General features: G+C 42.4%; 1 protein-coding gene across 3 annotated transcripts in view; it reads right to left on the bottom strand.

Annotated features, from left to right (window-relative positions):
- The window catches only part of USP22 (ubiquitin specific peptidase 22), a 67,175-nt gene that overhangs the window by 29,731 nt on the left and 18,452 nt on the right, over positions 1-18,992 (bottom strand). For 2 of the 3 annotated variants that reach the window (XM_023735561.1, XM_023735560.1), the window contains 6 exons: positions 10,676-10,789; positions 9,097-9,198; positions 8,248-8,417; positions 4,311-4,458; positions 2,547-2,600; positions 2,232-2,337 (listed from right to left, as the gene is read on the bottom strand). In XM_023735561.1, the coding sequence (XP_023591329.1) occupies positions 2,232-2,337; positions 2,547-2,600; positions 4,311-4,458; positions 8,248-8,417; positions 9,097-9,198; positions 10,676-10,789 (694 nt within the window). The remainder of the gene's footprint in view (positions 1-2,231; positions 2,338-2,546; positions 2,601-4,310; positions 4,459-8,247; positions 8,418-9,096; positions 9,199-10,675; positions 10,790-18,992) is intronic. The other variant, XM_004381021.2, reaches the window with a different exon arrangement.

Raw genomic sequence — 18,992 nt, forward strand, 5'->3', positions numbered from 1 at the left:
CCACTTATGGCTCCACAGAGGGCACCACCTGTTGGAATGTTGTTAAATATCCTTCTGCCCCTCTGCCCCTTTGTCCAAATGGAGCCTGAAATCAGATCCTAGACAGACTGCACTGGCTAAGCAGGGATGCTCCCACTCAGCTCATCCCTGGCTTCTGGGTGGAGTTCTGGAGAGAGATAGCATGTGCAAACCACTGAGGCCCTGGCTGCTCCTAACACAGTGGCCTCTAAACCTGGAAGGCCTTCACAACCACTTGGGATTTTTTGAAAAGTGAGAATTCCCAGGCCCCATGTCTACAGGCTCTTAATCAATGGCTCTACCCCAGGTGATAACTCAGGACCCAAACTCCGAGAGTGTCCACAGACCAGGAGAAGCAGCTGCGCTGACCAGCTGCATTTTGTGCTCTAACAAAGCCAACTCCTTCCTAGAGATCCATTTTTAGATGTATAAGCAGGAAATTTACTATAGATATTTTAACACAGGTGTAGCGCTGAGACCATCTCGGCTACTGGAGTTCAGTAGCTTAGGGCCCACAAGGAAGTTGTTCAAAACTGTGGTCTGAACCATGTAGGGCAACGGACCCAAACAAAACATGCAACATTACAGAAAAATCACCACAACTATTACAGGCAAAACCGACCCTCCCATCAGCTCATCTACCTGACAAAGCTGCAAGCAGAGATCCAGAGTGGCTTCTGAAGCACTTTTAGTGGATCATGACCAGAATTTACCTTTTTTAAATTGTACTTCAGATGGAGGTTTACAGAGCAAATTAGTCTCTCATTAAACAATACACATATTGTTTTGTGAAACTGGTTTCCGACCCACGACAGGACAACTCTCTCTCCTTCTCAACCTTGGGTTCCCCGTTACCAGTTTTCCTGTCCCCTCCTACCTTCTCGTCCTTGCCCCTGGGCTGGTGTGCCCCTTTAGTCTCATTTTGTTTTATGGGCCTGTCTAATCTTTGGCTGAAGGATGAACCTCAGGAGTGGCTTCAGTACTGAGGTAAAAGGGTGCCTGGAGGCCATACTCTCAGGGTTTCTCTAGTCTCTGGCAGGCCAGTAAGTCTCATGACCAGAATTTTTTTTAAAAAGTAAATGGAATAAAAAATACCAGAGTGCTAAGGTTAAATTACAAATCAATGAATGCTCCTTCTGGCTCTCGGAGCTCTGACTCCAGCTGCAAGCACAGAGACTATGCTTGTAAAAGACGACCAACACGGCCACAGAGAAAACGGAAAAGGCCTTAGGGAAACTCTTAGCACCAAAGGACTGGCTTTGCCTCTCTCCAGAGACAGCACCAAGTCCCAAAGACTTTTCAAAGAGGAGGAAAGGGAGAAGATGCAAATGCAGAGGGATGTGGGGTAAAGTAATAACAGAGCCTGCTTAAAACGTAAGACAATTTTAAATATAACTTTTTTAATGTTAAAAGATAAGTTATACGTGAATGCAAAAAACACTAACACCTATGTGCAGATGCTGTGGGGTATACAAAATAAAATTAATATGGATTCGGCCTTCAAGGAGCTCACAATATTATTTTTAAAAAGTTTCCTTGTAATTATAAAACTCTATCTGGAAAACTGTCAGTCCTTACATTAAGTCTACTTTACTTCAAAAAGCCCAAGAACACTAAAAAATTAACATTTTTCCATTATAAAAAAAAATTGGGACTCTCACGCTCTCTTGTAATAGAGGCTAGGTCCTATGTTCTCTAAGGCTTGTCAAACATCAATAAAAGTGTCAAATGTGGGGGTATGCTGAAAAGCTTGAATCTGTGTTCTAGTCTTGGAAGGCGGCTCTTTTATTTGGTTTCTGGTATTAAAGACTAAAAGAAAGCAGAGAAATGTGGGAAAAGTGTCAAAGAAAACACTGCTAGCCATGAACAATGAGAAAGAGGCCTCATCACAGCTGTCTTGCGCAGTGCCTAAGCCCACAGGCCTCCCTAAGGGGAGCCCGCCATCTTGGACAGCCTTCAGCACTCAGGTAATCCATCATTTCTCTTGTGTATGTTCTACCAGAGTTCTAAGAGGATACTCTGAAAACTTCAGAACACAATGATTTCTTTTGTTGGTTGGAAAATGCATTGTGATGTTCAATAAAGCAACGTCCACAGTAACATCAGTTATAGCGGTAGGACAGAGAAGCCAGTATGCAGGCCTGGCTGGCCCAGACTAGATACTCTCTGGTGTTCCAGAGAAACACTCAGCGCCTGCGCAGCCGAACACTTACTGGCAGACCTGGCAGGTGACGTCCGACTGCAGCCCACCCGTAAAGATCTGGTCGATGATGCAGTTACAGTGGTTGGGGTTGCTGGCCTTCTTCCCATTATCATCGCCTAGGAAAGAGGACAACAAATAACTCCAGAGTCCAGAGGTGACTGCAGCTTTGTGCCACAAGTCAGAAAAGAAGCTTACCCAGCAGACTTACAATAAAGACAGTAGGGTAATGCTTTAAAAAGGTATTTGGTATCTGCCATTTAAACAGAGAAACTTGTGGAGGTGGGGGACCAGCCAGTTTATTATAATTTGATGAGAATCACAGTACCTGGATTTTCAATTTTCTTCTTTTTTCCATTTCCTAAGAAGATCTCCTTGACTTCTGTCTTGACAAGAAAGCACATCTAATGCCCAGTAACAGGGGAGAGTTACTGATTCCCTTTTTCATCTGCAGAATCACTGGATATTTCCAGTAAGGTGGCACAACAAACCTCCTGGGGAAGCCGCTACCTCGTGCCCTGCACTAGACACAGTGCTGGTTTAATACTGGGTGTTTTGACCTCAGTAAGCACCACCACATGGCTCCAACCCAGTCTTTACCCAAGAATCTGTTCTACTCACCAGCTGCTGCATTCCTGAACTTCAGAACAACAGCTTATGTTTTCAACTCAGTTGTATCTAGACAAATACCATTCTCATTCTCTCTAGTTCAACCCACATTTTATTTAGGTATGTGTGTTGATGTATGAATATAAAACTGAAGTAGCAAAATATAAGAAATACATATTCGTAATATATGATGTACTATAATGTAATATACAGGAGCCTGGGTGGCACAAGCGGTTTGTCATTGGCTGCTAACCTAAAGGTTGGCAGTTCGAACTCATCCAGCTTCTATAAAGATTACAGCCAAGAAAATACTACTGAACAGTTCTACTCTGTAACACATGGTGGTTGTCACAGGTCAAGGGCCAACTCCATGGTAGCTAACAACAACATAATTCAATACATATTACATACATTCTATATAACTTTCATTCAACTAGAGAATGGGGATAGTGTGTGCGGCTCTATCTCCTATCTAAAACATACCAAAAAAACTAAATTATTACAGAGGAATAAAAGATGGCCTTTAGGTCTTCTGATAGCAGTTGCCTACGTTATTTAAGTTTAGGGATAAAGTACGAGCCAAAAGGATCTCAATTTTGTGGGCCAGAGTGTTTAGAACACGAGAAAGTACATACCGGAAAATGCAAAGAAAAATAAACTGAACAATGTTGTTCATAAAAGAACACATAACCAAATGCATCCCAGGCCTGGATACGTGACCATCCCACATACTGGTGAGCTGGCAACTCCGATGCAGGAATGTGATGGCCGAGTTTCTAAGCAGAAGAACCTCATGTTCTTTTTCAGGCCTTTCAGATGGAATTACGTCAGAGAAATAGATCACAATGGTCTCATTATGTTTTGTTATATGAACATTTTAACAGCAATGCGTTTTCAAAGAACTGATTTTTAAATAGAGTTCTGCTGGTTACAGAAGGCTCTTAGTTATTTTCAAGTGCTTGGATTAGTAATTTAAAAACAATATTCTTTCACAGTGCTCTTCTCTGCTTGTAAGTTATATTTCATACTAGGAAGTCAAACCTTACCTAAGCTATTAAGCAACTTTTACTCAATCCCTATGGCAAACATCTTGTATGTTTTCAGAAGAAGAAAAAATAAATGCAAAAAAAGCAGAATCCAACACCCTCACAGTTATCAAAACAAGCCACTGTATTTCAAGTTTAGGTTGCTTCTGATTTGTAACTGAAGATGCAACAGACCATTTGTGAAGTAGCCCCGTACCCCCAAGAGAAACCAACATGGAGGTTATAAAAGCCAGCTAAGTAGGGCAGTCCAGAAATATGACCTGGCTCTTTGAACGACATCAATTTAAGAGAAAATTAGTCAAATAAAATACAGTTGGTCACTTGCAACATCCAAAACACAGAGTGTACAGACGCCTGCTGTATCCCATTCATGGGGAAAAGGTCAGCCCTGCAGCCCGAGGGGTGGCGGGGGAGTGGGCTTGGTGGAAGGCCCCCACCTTTGCAGTGCCTGTGAAGGACATCCAGCGCTGCAATGAGGAACTCGTGGGCGTCCTGCTGCTCGTACCCCGCCAGGTGCCGGGCGTGCGTCCACACCAGATGCAGCAGCTTGTACGGGATGTGGGGGGACCGGTGCCCAGAGTAAAACTGCTCCGAGAGAGACAGTGACACAGGGAAAACACTCGTCATAGACCAAGGTTACACTTTGAATACAAGCACACGCGATACATATACATATGTAATATATATATTTTATATGCCTAGAATTTATTATGGTTAGTTTGATAAAGGAAACCCTGGTGGCACAGTGGTTAAGAGCTACAGCTGCTAACCAAAAGGTCAGGAGTTCAATTCCACCAGCCGCTCCCTAGAAACCCTATGGGGCAGTTCTACTCTGTCCTACAGGGTCTCTGTGAGTCGGAATCCACTCGATGGCAATGGATAGTTTGATAAAAATGATTCAATTTACTTTCTTTTTCCTGTGAACTGTATTTTTATTTTGATTCACTGGACTTTTTGAGTCTACTTGTGGTTTCTCCCTTCCTACCACCTAATTTCTACAGATAAGTCTAAATGATGAATTATGACTGGCTAATATGAAAGCAGATGCAAATAAAAATGACTCGTCTTGCTCAACGTTAGCCTACTCAAAGCACTAGCTAAACCAACCTGCGCGCACGTCTGCCCACACTTACACCTGGAACCACACCTGCAGGAGTAGGACTCAAAGTACTGCGATCAGCACACGTAACTCTAGGAGCATCAGCTACACAACCTCCTTGATCCAAGGCTAACTGCAGCTGGATCCGGGGCCTGCCAGCCATCTTGATGAAGCAAATACTCCACTGAGTCCCTTATGACACCAGCCTAGCAGCACACTGTACATGCTAGAGTTCCAGCACTAGGTAAGAAACCAGAGGGTTCCTCCCTGGCTGCTCAGATATGGAAGCAGGAACACAAGTATTTCAGATTTTACCTTCTGAGGTAACATCTGTAAGTCTGCTTAGAATGCATGCACCATACACCTTACCTAAGAGCAAATCTATAATTCTATATTCCAAATATAATCATGGAAACAAAATGGCACGGTAATATACTATTATTAATTGATAATAATGAAATTGGCTTTGTTTCAAGTTCCAAAAGGGCTTATACACATTAACAATACTCATCCACTTCCTATTAACTGACAGTTGTTTACAAGGAAGCCGAGCGAGGTGGACAAGGAATAAATACCAAATTCCTAATTAGGCTTAGGGTTATACTTACTAGTACTTAGGTGAGAAAAGGTGAGGGGGGAGGACAGATGTAAGGAAAAGAGATGCTAATCTTACAGAAAGGATTCACAGCTACTGTTGACAGGTAACAGAAAATTGTTAACCCTAACAGAGGAAAAGGAAGGAAGAGAGGGTGAAGCACAGAGAACAAAAACTAACTGTATTTCTAGATACTAGCAATGGACAATGAGAAACTGAAATTAAAAACAGTACTACTTACAATAGCTTCAAAAACATGAGATACTTAGGGATAAATATAATAAAACATGTGCAAACTTTGTATACCGATAACCACAAAACACTGATGAAAGAAATTTAAGGCCTAAATAAATGGAGAGAGATACTGGAGACAAATATTTCTGTCCACACAAAAAAACCTGTACACGAATGTTTACGGCAATTTTATTCATTATCGCTAAAGAATGGAAACAACCAAATAAATAAACTTCCAACTGAGGATGGATAATTAAGCCACAGTATCTCCATGCAATGGAACACCATGCAGAACACAAGGCGGCAAATTACTGACCCAAGCAACAAGGATGAACCCCAAATGCCAGACTAGAGAAAGCTAAACACTGTGTAACTCCATTCATGCGGCATTTGGAAACAGAAACCATAGGACAGAAGACAGATGTGTGGTTGCCGGGGCTGGGGTGAGGGGGTTGGCTTCAGAAGGCGTGAGGGAATTTTGGGGGTGACGGAACTGTTCTGTAGTTGGATTGTGGTGGTAGTGACACAACCGTATGTGTCTGTCAAAACTCAACTATATACTGTATGTAAATTGTGTCTTCATAATCTGAGTTTAAAAACAATCTTGTCGGGATATGTGTCATTTAAACATGGCTGCACTATTGACAACTGCAGCGTCCACAGGCCTCTACGCTGCACAGCATGTTGAGACTTGTCACGACTTGTTTTCCCAAACCTATTGTCCCTTTACTGATTGGCTTGTTTACCTGAATACCTTCTCCCTTGCCCGCACCCAAAGCCCACTGTTCTGTTATTTGCTTCACTGCTTGCTGTATTGACTATAAATAAACTCCTGGGACTGAAGCCGGGGTCAACTCCTCAGAGTGACCCTCCTGGCCCCACTTCTCTGTAAGAGTTGTGTTTGGTTACTGTCTCTGCCGTCCCGACAACCGTCGCCGCTGCGACACAATCTAATAGAGATGAATTTATCACCTAACTGTAGCAGTTAAAACTAATAAAATCCATGAATGTAAGTGACACAACCCCCACGGATTTCTCCCCTGCACGCTCTCTTCCTCTCATTCTGGCCTGACCACAGTCTCATTCGGATGTGCTCACTGCTGTAATCCAGCAGTCATATGTCATGGGTACTTAGGACACGGGTTAGGCTAGACCAGGGCTCAGAAGACACATTCTGAAAAGGACCAGAGAGCAAGTATTTTTGGCTTTGCAGGCCACAAGGGCTCTGTCCCAACTACTCTACAACTACTAGTCAACTTGACCACTGTAGCACAAAAGCAGGCGCTAACCAATATGTAAATGATGGGTGTGGCTGAGTTCCAAGAAAACTTTATTCCCTGAAACAGACTAGGCTGCTGTTTGCTGACTCCTATGCCAGACCTCGGTGTGCATCTTGAGTCTCTCAGCCACTTGCAGGGCAGCCCTCAGTTTTTAGTTGGGTCCCTGAGTTGCTGAAGCTTGGAGAACCATGTCTGATGTCAGTGAGCAGGTAGTGCTGAGGCTGCAGCGGCAGGGTATCTCACTCCAGGCTAGAGCTCTGTCACACTCTCATGGTTGGAAGGTTGATGAGAAGTTACCACACTGAGAGGCAGGACACAGGTACATCAGGGGCAGAATCTGATAGTCTGGGCAGGGAGGCACAGGATGGAGGCTTTCTGGAGTCCCTTACTGAAGCAGAGACAAAGCACCCTTAGACCAGTCTGGCCACAGAGGAGGGTCCACTCTCCTGGAGAGTGAAGCCAGGAAGAGGCACAGGCACATCCACACCCACACTATCCATCCTTCCTAGGTAAGGACCGCACTGGGGTCGGGACAGCAGGTGGTGGAGGACAGCAGGTGGTGGAAGACAGCGGGGAGCTGCGCAGGGTTTAGACACCCGTGCCACCCGCCAGTTACTGCTCTGCATCTTCCTCCCAGTCAGTGGTGTGTCCCTAAAGACGATACTCAAAGTTTCTAAAAACTCTAGCAAAAATGTGTGCCATCCATAATGACTGTACATACTAAATACATACTTACTACGCAACTAGCCTTCCTTTACTTTGTTGTTGTTGTTAGCTGCCCGAGTTGGTCCCTGACTCATGGCAACCCCATGCACACAATGGGACTGGACCATTGTGATCCATAGGGTTTTCACTGGCTGATTTTCAGAAGCAGATCACCAGGCCTTTCTTCCTAGTCTGTCTTAGTCTGGAAGTTCTGCTGAAACCTGTTCAGCATCATAGCAACACATAAGCCACCACTGACAGATGGGTGGTGGCTGTGCGTGAGGTGCACTGGCTGGGAATTGAGCCCGGATCTCCCACATGCAAGGTGAAAATTCTACCACTGAGCCACCAATGCCCTCTTTCCTTTACTGTAGTCCACCTTATTTTATTTTTTAAAAAGGAAAAAAAATAAAACATAAATAGTTGCATAAAAGCCTCCTTGAGGAAGCCAGTAGCTGCACCTCCTGGAAGAGCGAAGACATCTCGCAGACCAGACACGAGCTAGGGCTCTGCATCTCGCACTTGTGCCTGTCGGAAAGGAAGAAGTCTCGCAGGAGCGGTGTGTGGGTGAGCGCCTGCACGATGCAGTTCATGAAGCACGTGTTCCCAAGGTTGATCAGCCCTCGCAGGCCTAGGAAGGAGCAGGCAGGGAGAACACGGTTACCTGGGCACCAAGTCACACATTCTGCTCAGTCCCAGTGACGTGTCGCCTGCAATGCTCCACTTCCGTGTGTACTCTGTCACTTGCTTTTACTCATCACTCAACAAACAAGAAAGAGTAAGAAGAAATATTTTTTCTAATATTTCTGCCACTTTTATATGAACTGTACTGAGGACTGTTCACCACCATCACACCCACCCCACTTCAGCCTTCCTATGTTTTGAGCAGAATTACCCAGAGATTTTCTAGAGTAACAGCCAGGTCAGAGTGAAGGCTTTTCAAAAACAAACAAAAAAAACTTTTCCATTATTTTCTATAATTCATTTCCTCGTTTCTTAGAAAACTCAATGATCACTCCACACTCCTACACTGATCCTTTTGTCCCTGTGGATCACTGCATCTAGCTTCAGCCAGGCCAAAGTCAGCTGAGTCCTGCCATCCCAGCAGACTGTCAGGGCCCACAGTGCACTATGTCCTAGCACATCCCCAGGCCCTAGCAAGGGGGAGGTGATGCAATGCAGGGGCTTAAACAGAATATCATGGAATTACATAATCCACATTTACTTTTAAGCCCAGAGGAAGTAAGCCCAACTCAGGGGTTGCTACAGAAGAATGAGCAGACACAGCTATGAGCACATCCTCCGCCTACCTATGGTGCAGTTAGAGGTGATCTTTCTCCTTTTCGGGTTGTGCTTCAGCAGTTCAAGCTCCCGTTTGGTCGGTTCCCAAGTTGAAAACTTCTCCCCGACGCCTAAGCAGACCAAACAGTTCCAGGCGCTGTTAGCAACATTTTCATCAAGTGTGTTCATAAGTCAAAGTTGTTAGTATACACTACCTATCAGGTTGCATTTGAAACAGAGAAGTTCCTAACAATCTTTCTAAAACCCTACTATGCTGAGATGGCTAAAAAGAACACTCATACGAGTTTCTTTTACAGAATGTGCTGTGAACAAGCTACGCTTTATACAAAGAAGGAAAACAGAGCCTCCAATTAAAGCCACTCTAAAACTAGTGCCAATATGGTGGTTTTCCCACACCTAGTCCTTGTGTAGAGATCAAAACACTAGCACCAACAGGAAATACTCAGCAACTCAGATGAAGCACTCTACTGTGAATCAGAAACTGAGAAAGCGGACCCTTGAGCAAACTAAAATACACCCAACTTACTGAATAGCTATGTCCCGTAAAAGATTCAAACCAACGACGATGATTTAAGTGTTAATAAGCATTATATTTCATCCTAATATATACCCTATTCACTCAGAGGTACCTGTTTTATGCTACCTAAAATTTCTGCATAATTCAATAAACTTTAAGGAGATAGCATCTTGCTGCCAGATGGAACTGTGAAATGATTTTAGGAGAATTCCATGTTCTTCTGTGGTATGCGTTTACTCAGTCCTGTTCCAATGTCCTGCACAAATAAATCTACTCAGCCTAAACTGCAATATTGTTATATATTCTGAGGGGGAGGAGAACAGGAAGCTGAAGTCAAACAGACTGTTCTCCAGAAAAGACTTGTTACACACAAATAATTCTGGTCACTCAGAGTACCTATTTCTAGTCTTCCTTTCTCAAAAAAGCAGGTTGTTTTTGAAGCAGAACAATCAAGGCAGAACCTGCTAAACAGATGCTAGATTTATATGTTCTCTTTGTAGACAGACAGGGAACTAAGAGAGCTAAATACTCCTGCCATTGGAGAGATACACATCAGTCCACTGGGTAAGCTGTATCTATTATTGTCATTGTAAACTGGCAATGAGCATTTGCTGGAATTAAAAACTCAAAAAAAGAAAAAAATCAGGGAAACCAAGATTAGTAATAAAAGAAAATATTTGCATAATGTTTCTGTGTATCTCAAACTCTACACGTACCCAACAAAGAGTTTATGCAACATGGAGAGAAAGTGGCCGCCAGTGAGTAATCAGTATGTACACTGGTAACTGTTATGGGGTGAATTTGTATCTCCCCCAAAAGACATGTTGAAATTCTAACACTGGTACCTATTTACGTGATCTTGTTTAGAAACAGGATCTTTGAAGATGTTATCAGTTAACATGAGGTCATAGTGGAGTAGGGTGAGTCCTAATCCTGTCTGACTGGTGTCCTTCCTTATAAAAAAGAAGAGACACAGAGACAGGGAGACAGGAAGGACACCAAGTGACAGACACAGTGGACTGCAGGCTTAAAGACACAAATCAGAGAGACAAACAGAAGCAAAACCAGACCTTGCATTTTCCATGCTTTCCTTTGTTCCTCTTTGGCGATTATCTCCATGTCTTTGTCATATATGTAGTCCTGACACAAAAAGCAGTATATACCTCCATACGTGAGGTCTATGGCTGAAAAGAGAGAGGGAAGAAAGGGGGGGAAGGGAGAAATAATATTTAATCAACAATTAAAAGTTAACACTTTAGGACACAAAATTATGAGTATAATTGAGGTTCTGCAGCCATGTGACTGGACGCACCATTTTCTGACTCAAGTCGTAACACTCTTTTACAGAAGGACTCCTCCCACTCCAGAGCGCTAATCCTGAGCAGTTGAGAGAGCGTACCTCCCTGCTCTGGAGGTTCCAGCTGGGATGAAGAAGTCTGAGTGAGAAAGGAGCTGCACTCAGATTTTGTGAAGCACCCAATACTCAAGCGCTTATCTGGGTGCTCTGCCTTTTTCCCTATAAGTGTGATGCTTAAAATGAGAGTGAAATGTCATTGAATATAGCCACCTGACTCCACTATGTTTCACTGCATCTAGAGTTTCCCATACTGACTACTACAAGAAGGAATGTAGGAGCTGTTTGCCTACTCTTGCTTTGAAGGCAGTGGGCAAATGTTTTCTGACCAGACAATCTTGACTTCTCGACCCAGACTTGCCTACTGCCATCTGCTGGTAGGTCTTACACCTTGTCTCAACTGCACCATCTAAAAACAGGGGTCATACCCGTGGCTCTTGGTTGCTTTAGTATAAAGATCAGTACCTTGAACCCCTCAGAAGAAAGGCACTATCTCAATTCAACAACAACAACAAAGTTGGGGAGGAACTTACATTCACCAAGCAATAGCAGATGTTTGGGAGGCAATGTAACATAGAGGAAAAAACTCAGATTTAGAATGACGGCTATCAATTCTAGCTCCAGCTCCTCGCTATATAATCTTTGAGAAATTACTCTACTTCCCTGAGTCTTGGTTTCCCCAGTGGTAAAATGGTGATAATAACAGTAATAACATCTCATAGGTTTGTGTGATAATTAAATTAATACATAACTGAGGTATACCTCCTGGTAGACAGTAATGTCTTAATAAATCACTAAGTTACTATGCCTTAGATAATTGTGTGACTGTTTGAAAACCTCTAAAGCAGATCTACTAAATAACAGTTTAAGAAATAATAAACCAAATAACAATTACAGATCCCATGTCTACCGTCACCCCTTCCCCCAAACTGGCAAATTCACAGCGGCCATTTTAAAGGCCTCTGCAGGGCTGCTTGGGGCCTCACTGCCCACTGGCACCAGACATATAATAACAGAAGTGGCCCAGCATGCAGATAGCAAAGTGATAGCTTGCCACAGGCAGGCTTACAACGATGATGATGGGAACGTTGAGGAAAGCAGTAGAACTCTATGAAAAATAGACCGAGAGACAACCGACAGCAAAACCACCCACACGGGAAAGCTCGTTCCCCTTCCCCATAATGATCTCCATGCTCGTTCAAAAGTCCCCCTGGATGAAACCTGCTTGGAGGCCCTAACGAGGCAATGTCTGCCATCAAGGCAGCGTCCCAGGAAAATTATCTCATAGTCAAAACTGAAGATTCAACTTTTAATCCAAGATACTTAGAAACTCCAGAATCTGGTGCCTCAGAATCTCTCCCTTCAGGGTAAGGGATTCTAATATTCTACGGTAGCAACTGAGGCACCTCCCCTGGATTTAAAACTTAATTAAAAAGATGGCAGAAAGCAACACATTTCTCCCATTCTATTTATTTAGCCAGAAGCATGCTAAGAACTCGAGAGTCAGCTTCAAAAAGGCCTGGCTAAGCCGACAGCTACAACACGTGAGAATGAGAACCAGCCATGAGCCACCTAGAGGTCTGACAGTGATTCTAGACTCCCGGGTAGGAACTGTTTAGTCTATAAGCTTGATATTACACTCCAGGACTGCAGCTAGAAAAACTGATCAGACTAAAATGATACATATTTTAAAAGTACACAACATTCCCGATTTTGATGAAAAGCACCTGGGAAATGAACCCCAACCTATCAGAGAAGGGGGCTGCTTATGTCTACCAGGAGACTGTAAGAAGACCATAAAACAACTCATTCCCAAGCCTCTCCTCCCCATCAGCTCAGCCAAACACATGAGAAATACAATGTAACCTGCTCTGGAACTCCCACCTCCCTATGGTTGCCTGTCCCATTAGTGGCAATGCAAAATAAGCCACTGGCAGTGCTATTTCTGGTGAAGAGCATTGTATTCTGGTGCTGATACATTGCTACAGAGCCAAATTAAAAAACAAAACAAAAAACAAAGCAAAATGCTTTTAAAAGAGGGAGAACACTGTGGAAAAGGGGGAGGAAAAATATCCCTACCCCTCCAAAAAACCCGTTCCTCTCTAGTTGATTCCGATTCATAGCGACCCTACTGGACAGAGTAGAACTGTCTCATAGGGTTTCAAAGAAGCTGCTGCTGAATTCGAACAGCCAACCTTTTGCTTAGCAGCTGTAGCTCTGCTCCACTAAGCCACCAGGGCTCCCTTATTTATGGTTAGATACCTACTTCTTCCTTAAAGAAGCTATGACAGATGAATTTGAATGAAATAGGGCAGCTGACAACCACTGGGATTTTCCAATGGAGATGTCACCTACTCATTCACTTATTTAATACATAGGTGTCTCTTCCCAGAGCTGTACAGGAAGGATAACACAAAAAGAAGGCGGAAAAAATCTGTCTTTCAAAGGCTTTAGATCTAATAAATTAGACAAAATTGTAACTAGTTTCTTACAGGAAACAACTAGAAAGTAATTCATGATGATGAAGTACTACAGAAATCCAAAAAAAATATATAACATCATGTGATAGGCTTATTCTGGATAAAAGTATAGATTTAGAAGAATGGTTGGTGGTAGGAAGAAACATCCATCCATGCTAAAGAACATAAGCATAATTTTAAAATATTCTTAGTACTATGTCATAGTTAAACCTGGCCAGGCCATTAAGCTTTATCTTACCACTAAGGTTTTGATTCAAATTACTGAGTTCTTTGTTCCTCCACATAAATGCTGACAATAAAAATTACTGAAAAAATAAGCTTCAGAATCAAGACTGACTTTGTCCTATGAAGTGGAGACTAACTGTGGTTCTAAAGTGGAAGGGAAATTTTTCATATGGATGGCACCTAACAAAGAAACCACAAAATCAAAGTATGGGTCCTGGTGTGTATCTTATTTACATATCACGTCATAAAGGAAACATCAGGTTAATAGAATAAATTCACACCACAAATTTCTGAAATGATTTTTACAGACAATGCTCGGAAACGATAAGATTTTTCAGACAACTTTAAGTATAAATATATTTCCAGTTTTTCTCATTTTCCGTAACCCTTTTGATCACTGTGAATCACAGCCCAGGGGTAAGAGCCTAAACTGGGCTGGTATGAGAATCAGATATGGCAGGGATGCTCTTCATTATATTATTAAAAGAAAGTCATTAAGTAGATACCATAGAATTTTATTCCATCCATACTCTCTCAGCACTGTCTTTTTCCTTCAGTTATGCAATTTAAGGAAGTTACCACTAATTGCCCAGCCTCTCTCCTTGGCACAGGCAGCCGGCTCATCTACAACTCATGAGAGAGCCATGCACCATTAGTTCTTCCAAAAGGGCCAGTTAGCTCACAGGCATAGCTTGAGTCCCAGTTCCAAGCAGCCTTTCTGTAAATGCTTGCTATTAATTACTAGCTGCAAATGAAATATATCCAGTTGAAATGCCTGAGTTCATACAATTCCATATTCACTACTAAAAAGAAAAAACAAACAAAATAAACACTTTTACTGCTGATACTCATTAAATTTTTTTTATTGTGGTGAAAATATACTTAACAAAACATATACCAACTCAGCAATCTATACATGTATAAATTTAGTGACACTGATTACATTCTTCAAATTGTGCCAGCCACTGTTGCTATCCTTTTCTAAATCATTCCATCATAACTAAACTCATTGCCCCCTAACCAAAAACTTCCCCCTTTACTCCCCTCTCTCCACCCCCGGTAACCATTAATAAACTTTGATTTTCATGTATTTGCTTGTTTTATATAAGTGAGATCACCGAGTATTTGTCCTTCTGCAACTTATTTCACTCAGCATGTTTTCAAGGTGCATCCATGTTGTGGCGTGCATCAGGACCTCATCTGTCTTTATGGCTGAGTAGTAGAGTCCATTGTGTGTACATACATTTTGCTTATCCTTTAACCTGTTGATGGACACTTCAGTTGTTTCCACCTTTTGGATACTGTGAAAAGTGCTGCAACGAACACTAGTGTACAAGTTTCTGTTTGCGTTCCTGCCTTCATTTCTTCTGGGTACATACCTAGGACTGGCACTGCTGGATCATACAGTAGTTTCAAAGTTCAACTTTTTGAGGAATCACCAAGCTGTTTTCCACAGTGGCTGTACATTCTCACTAGCAATGGATGAGGGTTCCAGTTTCTCCACAAACTCACCAACACCTACTGTTCTCTGGTTTTTATCTCTGCCATTCTAATAGACGTTAAGATGGTTATCTCATTGTGGTTTTGATTTGCATCTCTCTAATGGTTAATGGTGGCCCCGGTGGCTCAGTGGATAAAGGTTAATGCTGCTAACCAAAACGTCAGCAGTTCTGAATCTACCAGCCGCTCCCCGGAAACTCTATGGAGCAGTTCTACCCTGTCCCTATAAGGGTTGCTATGTGTCTGAATCCACTCAATGGCAACGGGTAATCGTTAACAACACTGAGCATTGTTTTCATGCGCTTGATGACCATTTTAATATCCTCTTTGGTGAAACAGCTGGATACTCAAACTTTTGACTCAAAAAATTTTGAGATAAATTATAAAATAAAGCGAGGAGTGGAATTTGTTCTGTGAATTTTCATGCTTTCTTTAACAAACTGGCACACTACATGTCACCTACAAGCTAAAGTGATGTTTCCTTTACAACAACCATAGATGTTGCAAACAACACAACACTGAAGTGACAGCCTCCACGTGTCCATGAAAAAGCAATTAGCTTGTAAGAATATCACACTGTAAGAGATCTGTTTGCCTTAAATGGTACTGATTCTTTTAAAAAAAAAAAAAAGATTGCTTAGAGTAACAAAAACCTTAGCTAAAACCATACATTTTTTATTTTATTATATACACTGCTCATATATAACAACTGTGGGGTTTACATTAATTCTACCCAAAGAATTTGGTCTTTGTCCTCAGTTCCTGAGAGATAATCTATAAAAAGCCTTGAAAGTGTCTTTGATAAGGGCTCCAGACCACACTTAAGAGGTTAGGTGAGGTACGAGGTGACTCTGGCTTGATCACCTCATGATATGGACATCAGGGGATGGGCTGGCCAGGTCAGAAAGACCACCTCATGGCATCAGCCAAATGGTGGGTGGGTGTGGGGTGTGGGGTGTGTGTGTGTGTGGGGTGTGTGTGTGGGGGGTGTGTGTGTGTGGGTGTGTGTGTGCGTGTGCGTGTGTGTGTGTAATAAACTCAATCTTCCCTACTTAATGAGAACCCAAAAAAGGATCTGGACACAAAAGCTCCATGGGCTTCCTGGTTGGTGAAAGACACTAACACATGTGGGAGGGTAGGGCATCCCTTTTTGGGACATGGAAGCTACACAGTGGGAATTCTCCCAGACCTCCCTCTTTGAGACTCTTCCTTTGTTTTGTTTTGTTTTGTTTTTTTTGTTATAATAAAGCTATAAACGTAAGTACAGCACTTTCCATTAGTTCTGTGACTTGTTCTAGTGAATTACTGAACCTGAAGGAGTAGTGGGAGCGAACAAGTCAGAAGTGAGGGGGTCCAGGAGCCCCTGTACTTACAGCTGGTATCCTGAAGGGGTAGAGGGAATCTGTGAATTTGTAGCCAGGTCAGAAATGAAGGGGGGCAGGGGCATGAACTTTCGGCTGGCGTCTTGAAGAGGTAGCGGGAAAATTCCAAATTTGTGGCCAGCAGGTCAGAAGTGAAGGTCGTGGGGACTCTCGAGCTTGTAGCTGGCGTTTGAAGTCTTGGGCAGACTGGGCAGTCTGGAGGACTGTGTTGTGTTCTTTAACTTGTGAGATCTGACCTAGCTCTGGGTGGTTAGGGTCAAAGGAAGAAGTGCTGCAGTTGCGGCTGGTGTCAGAACTGAACAGAGAAGTGAAAGGTGGGTATTTGTTACATCCTCACAGCTGGTGTCAGGAAAAGTGGATCTGATAATTTGATTATACTTACCCACTCAAAAATGAGCCTCATTATTTGCAGATCCCGTATTTATAAAATTGCCTAACTTCTTTGAACCATTTGCTTTTTCTGGATTCAAAATGGCCTCCCTATATGCATGTACCAACAAACAAAGCAACACGCAAGCCACCACAGTACGACAAACCGACAGACGAGCAGTAGACCAGCCCCTGGAGAAGGACATTATGCTTCATAAAGTAGAGGGTCAGTGAAAAAGAGGAAGACCCTCAACAAGATGGACCGACACAGTGGCTGCAACAATGGACTCAAACATAGCAACGATTCTGAGGATGGCACAGGACCAGGCAGTGTTTCGTTCTGTTGTACACAGAGTCACTATGAGTTGGAACTAACTCCACAGCACCTAACAACATATGCATCTAAAATAACTGCTCAGAATAAACCTTATGCTCAAATTTTAGTGAGTCTGATTATTTTTTAACAGCCGCAAACCACAGAACTTCAGAAAAAAAGTCTAACAATATCCTTAGCTGGAATTTTTAGGTCTACATGAAGTAATTTTCTAGAATAGTATCTGTGGTTGGGACCTTTTGAAAGTGACTTTCATAAGGGTGTCTTAACTTCACAACATCTAACAGAAAACACTATTCTGGAGGAGAGAAAAAAGCATTTAATGACTACAGTCAGAAAATGAAACCAAGAGCAAACTTTGTTTTATATAGCTTCCACCACTACAGTTTCAATTTTTAGGTATGATTCTATGATACTGGAAACAATGAAAACGATTACTGACAGCGATAAAAGTCACCTATATACAACCAAGCAACTCCATGTTGGCATCAATAACCCAAATACTGCATTTAACTCATTTCTTTGTAAATGTTTGCTTAACTTAACTCCTAATTACACATTTCAAAGAGAAAGAGGTGGCTCTTGATGTTCCATTAGCAGAAAAAGGAATGAAGGTGACAAAATTGATGATTCTCCTGGAATCTGGAACCCAGATTTCTGGGTTTATAGAACTGGGGTGATCCACCCAAGCCATGTGCCCTTAGGTGTCCTTTTGAATCAAGCAGGAATTGGTTCCCTGAAGTCATCTTCAGGTCTAACAATAGCTTAGTAAACAGCTTAGTGGAGAGTGTTTTGCCTTAGGCTGTTTTAGGACATATGCTCTGTCCTTGGTGACTCAGTTTCTATAACTGAGGGACCCTGAAACCCTGCTCCTGCTTTGATGTTATCTCCTGAGAAAAGAACGTAACAATGACCCATATATCTCGCTTTCACTAGTCCCCTCTTTAGAGCACCTTCCCTTCCTGATGGTATGTTCAGGTGATGCATTTTATTACACACTGATCTGTGTTTCTCTGTACATTTAGGTTTTTGGCAATGGTTTCACATTAATTTTGGCTGGACATAACCAACATTAAGCTTCAGTAATTTATCATTTGGGGCCCTGGTGGCGCAGTGTGGTTAAGAGCTACGGCTGCTAACCAAAAGGTTGGCAGTTCGAATCCACCAGTCACTCCTTGGAAACGCTATGGGGTAGTTCTCTATCCTACAGGGTCGTTATGAGTCAAAATCGACTCGATGGCAGCAGGTTTGGGTTTTTTTTGTTTTGTTTTTTCTGCGCATTTAGGTTGTTGGCAATGGCTTCACATTAATTTTTCAAAGAAAGTTGGCTAGACATAACCAACATTAAGCCTCAACAATTTATCATTTAAGTTATATAAAATAATACCTACCTTAAAAGCCTTAAGGCAAGCCAGGTACATAATCCCTCAGAGCTCAGTATACAGCTCTTTCACATCCCCTGTGAAGATTCAAGGAGCCTTGGTGGCATGGTAGTTAAAGCACCAGACTGCTAACCAAAAGGCTGGGAGTTTGAAAGATGCTGTAGTCTGCTTTACAGCCTTGGAAATCCTATGGGGCAGTTCTACTCTGTCCAGTAGGGTCACTATGAGTCAGAACTGACTCGATGGCAATGGGTTTGGTTTCAGTTTTTGGTAAAGATTCACAAGGAGAGTACAGATATTTTAGATGAAAAATAAGTGTACTTATGGAAGAAGTGGACTGCAAATCAAAATTCTAAGGACA

This window comes from Trichechus manatus, unplaced genomic scaffold (assembly GCF_000243295.1).
Source record: "Trichechus manatus latirostris isolate Lorelei unplaced genomic scaffold, TriManLat1.0 scaffold00080, whole genome shotgun sequence".
Lineage (NCBI taxonomy): Eukaryota > Metazoa > Chordata > Mammalia > Sirenia > Trichechidae > Trichechus > Trichechus manatus.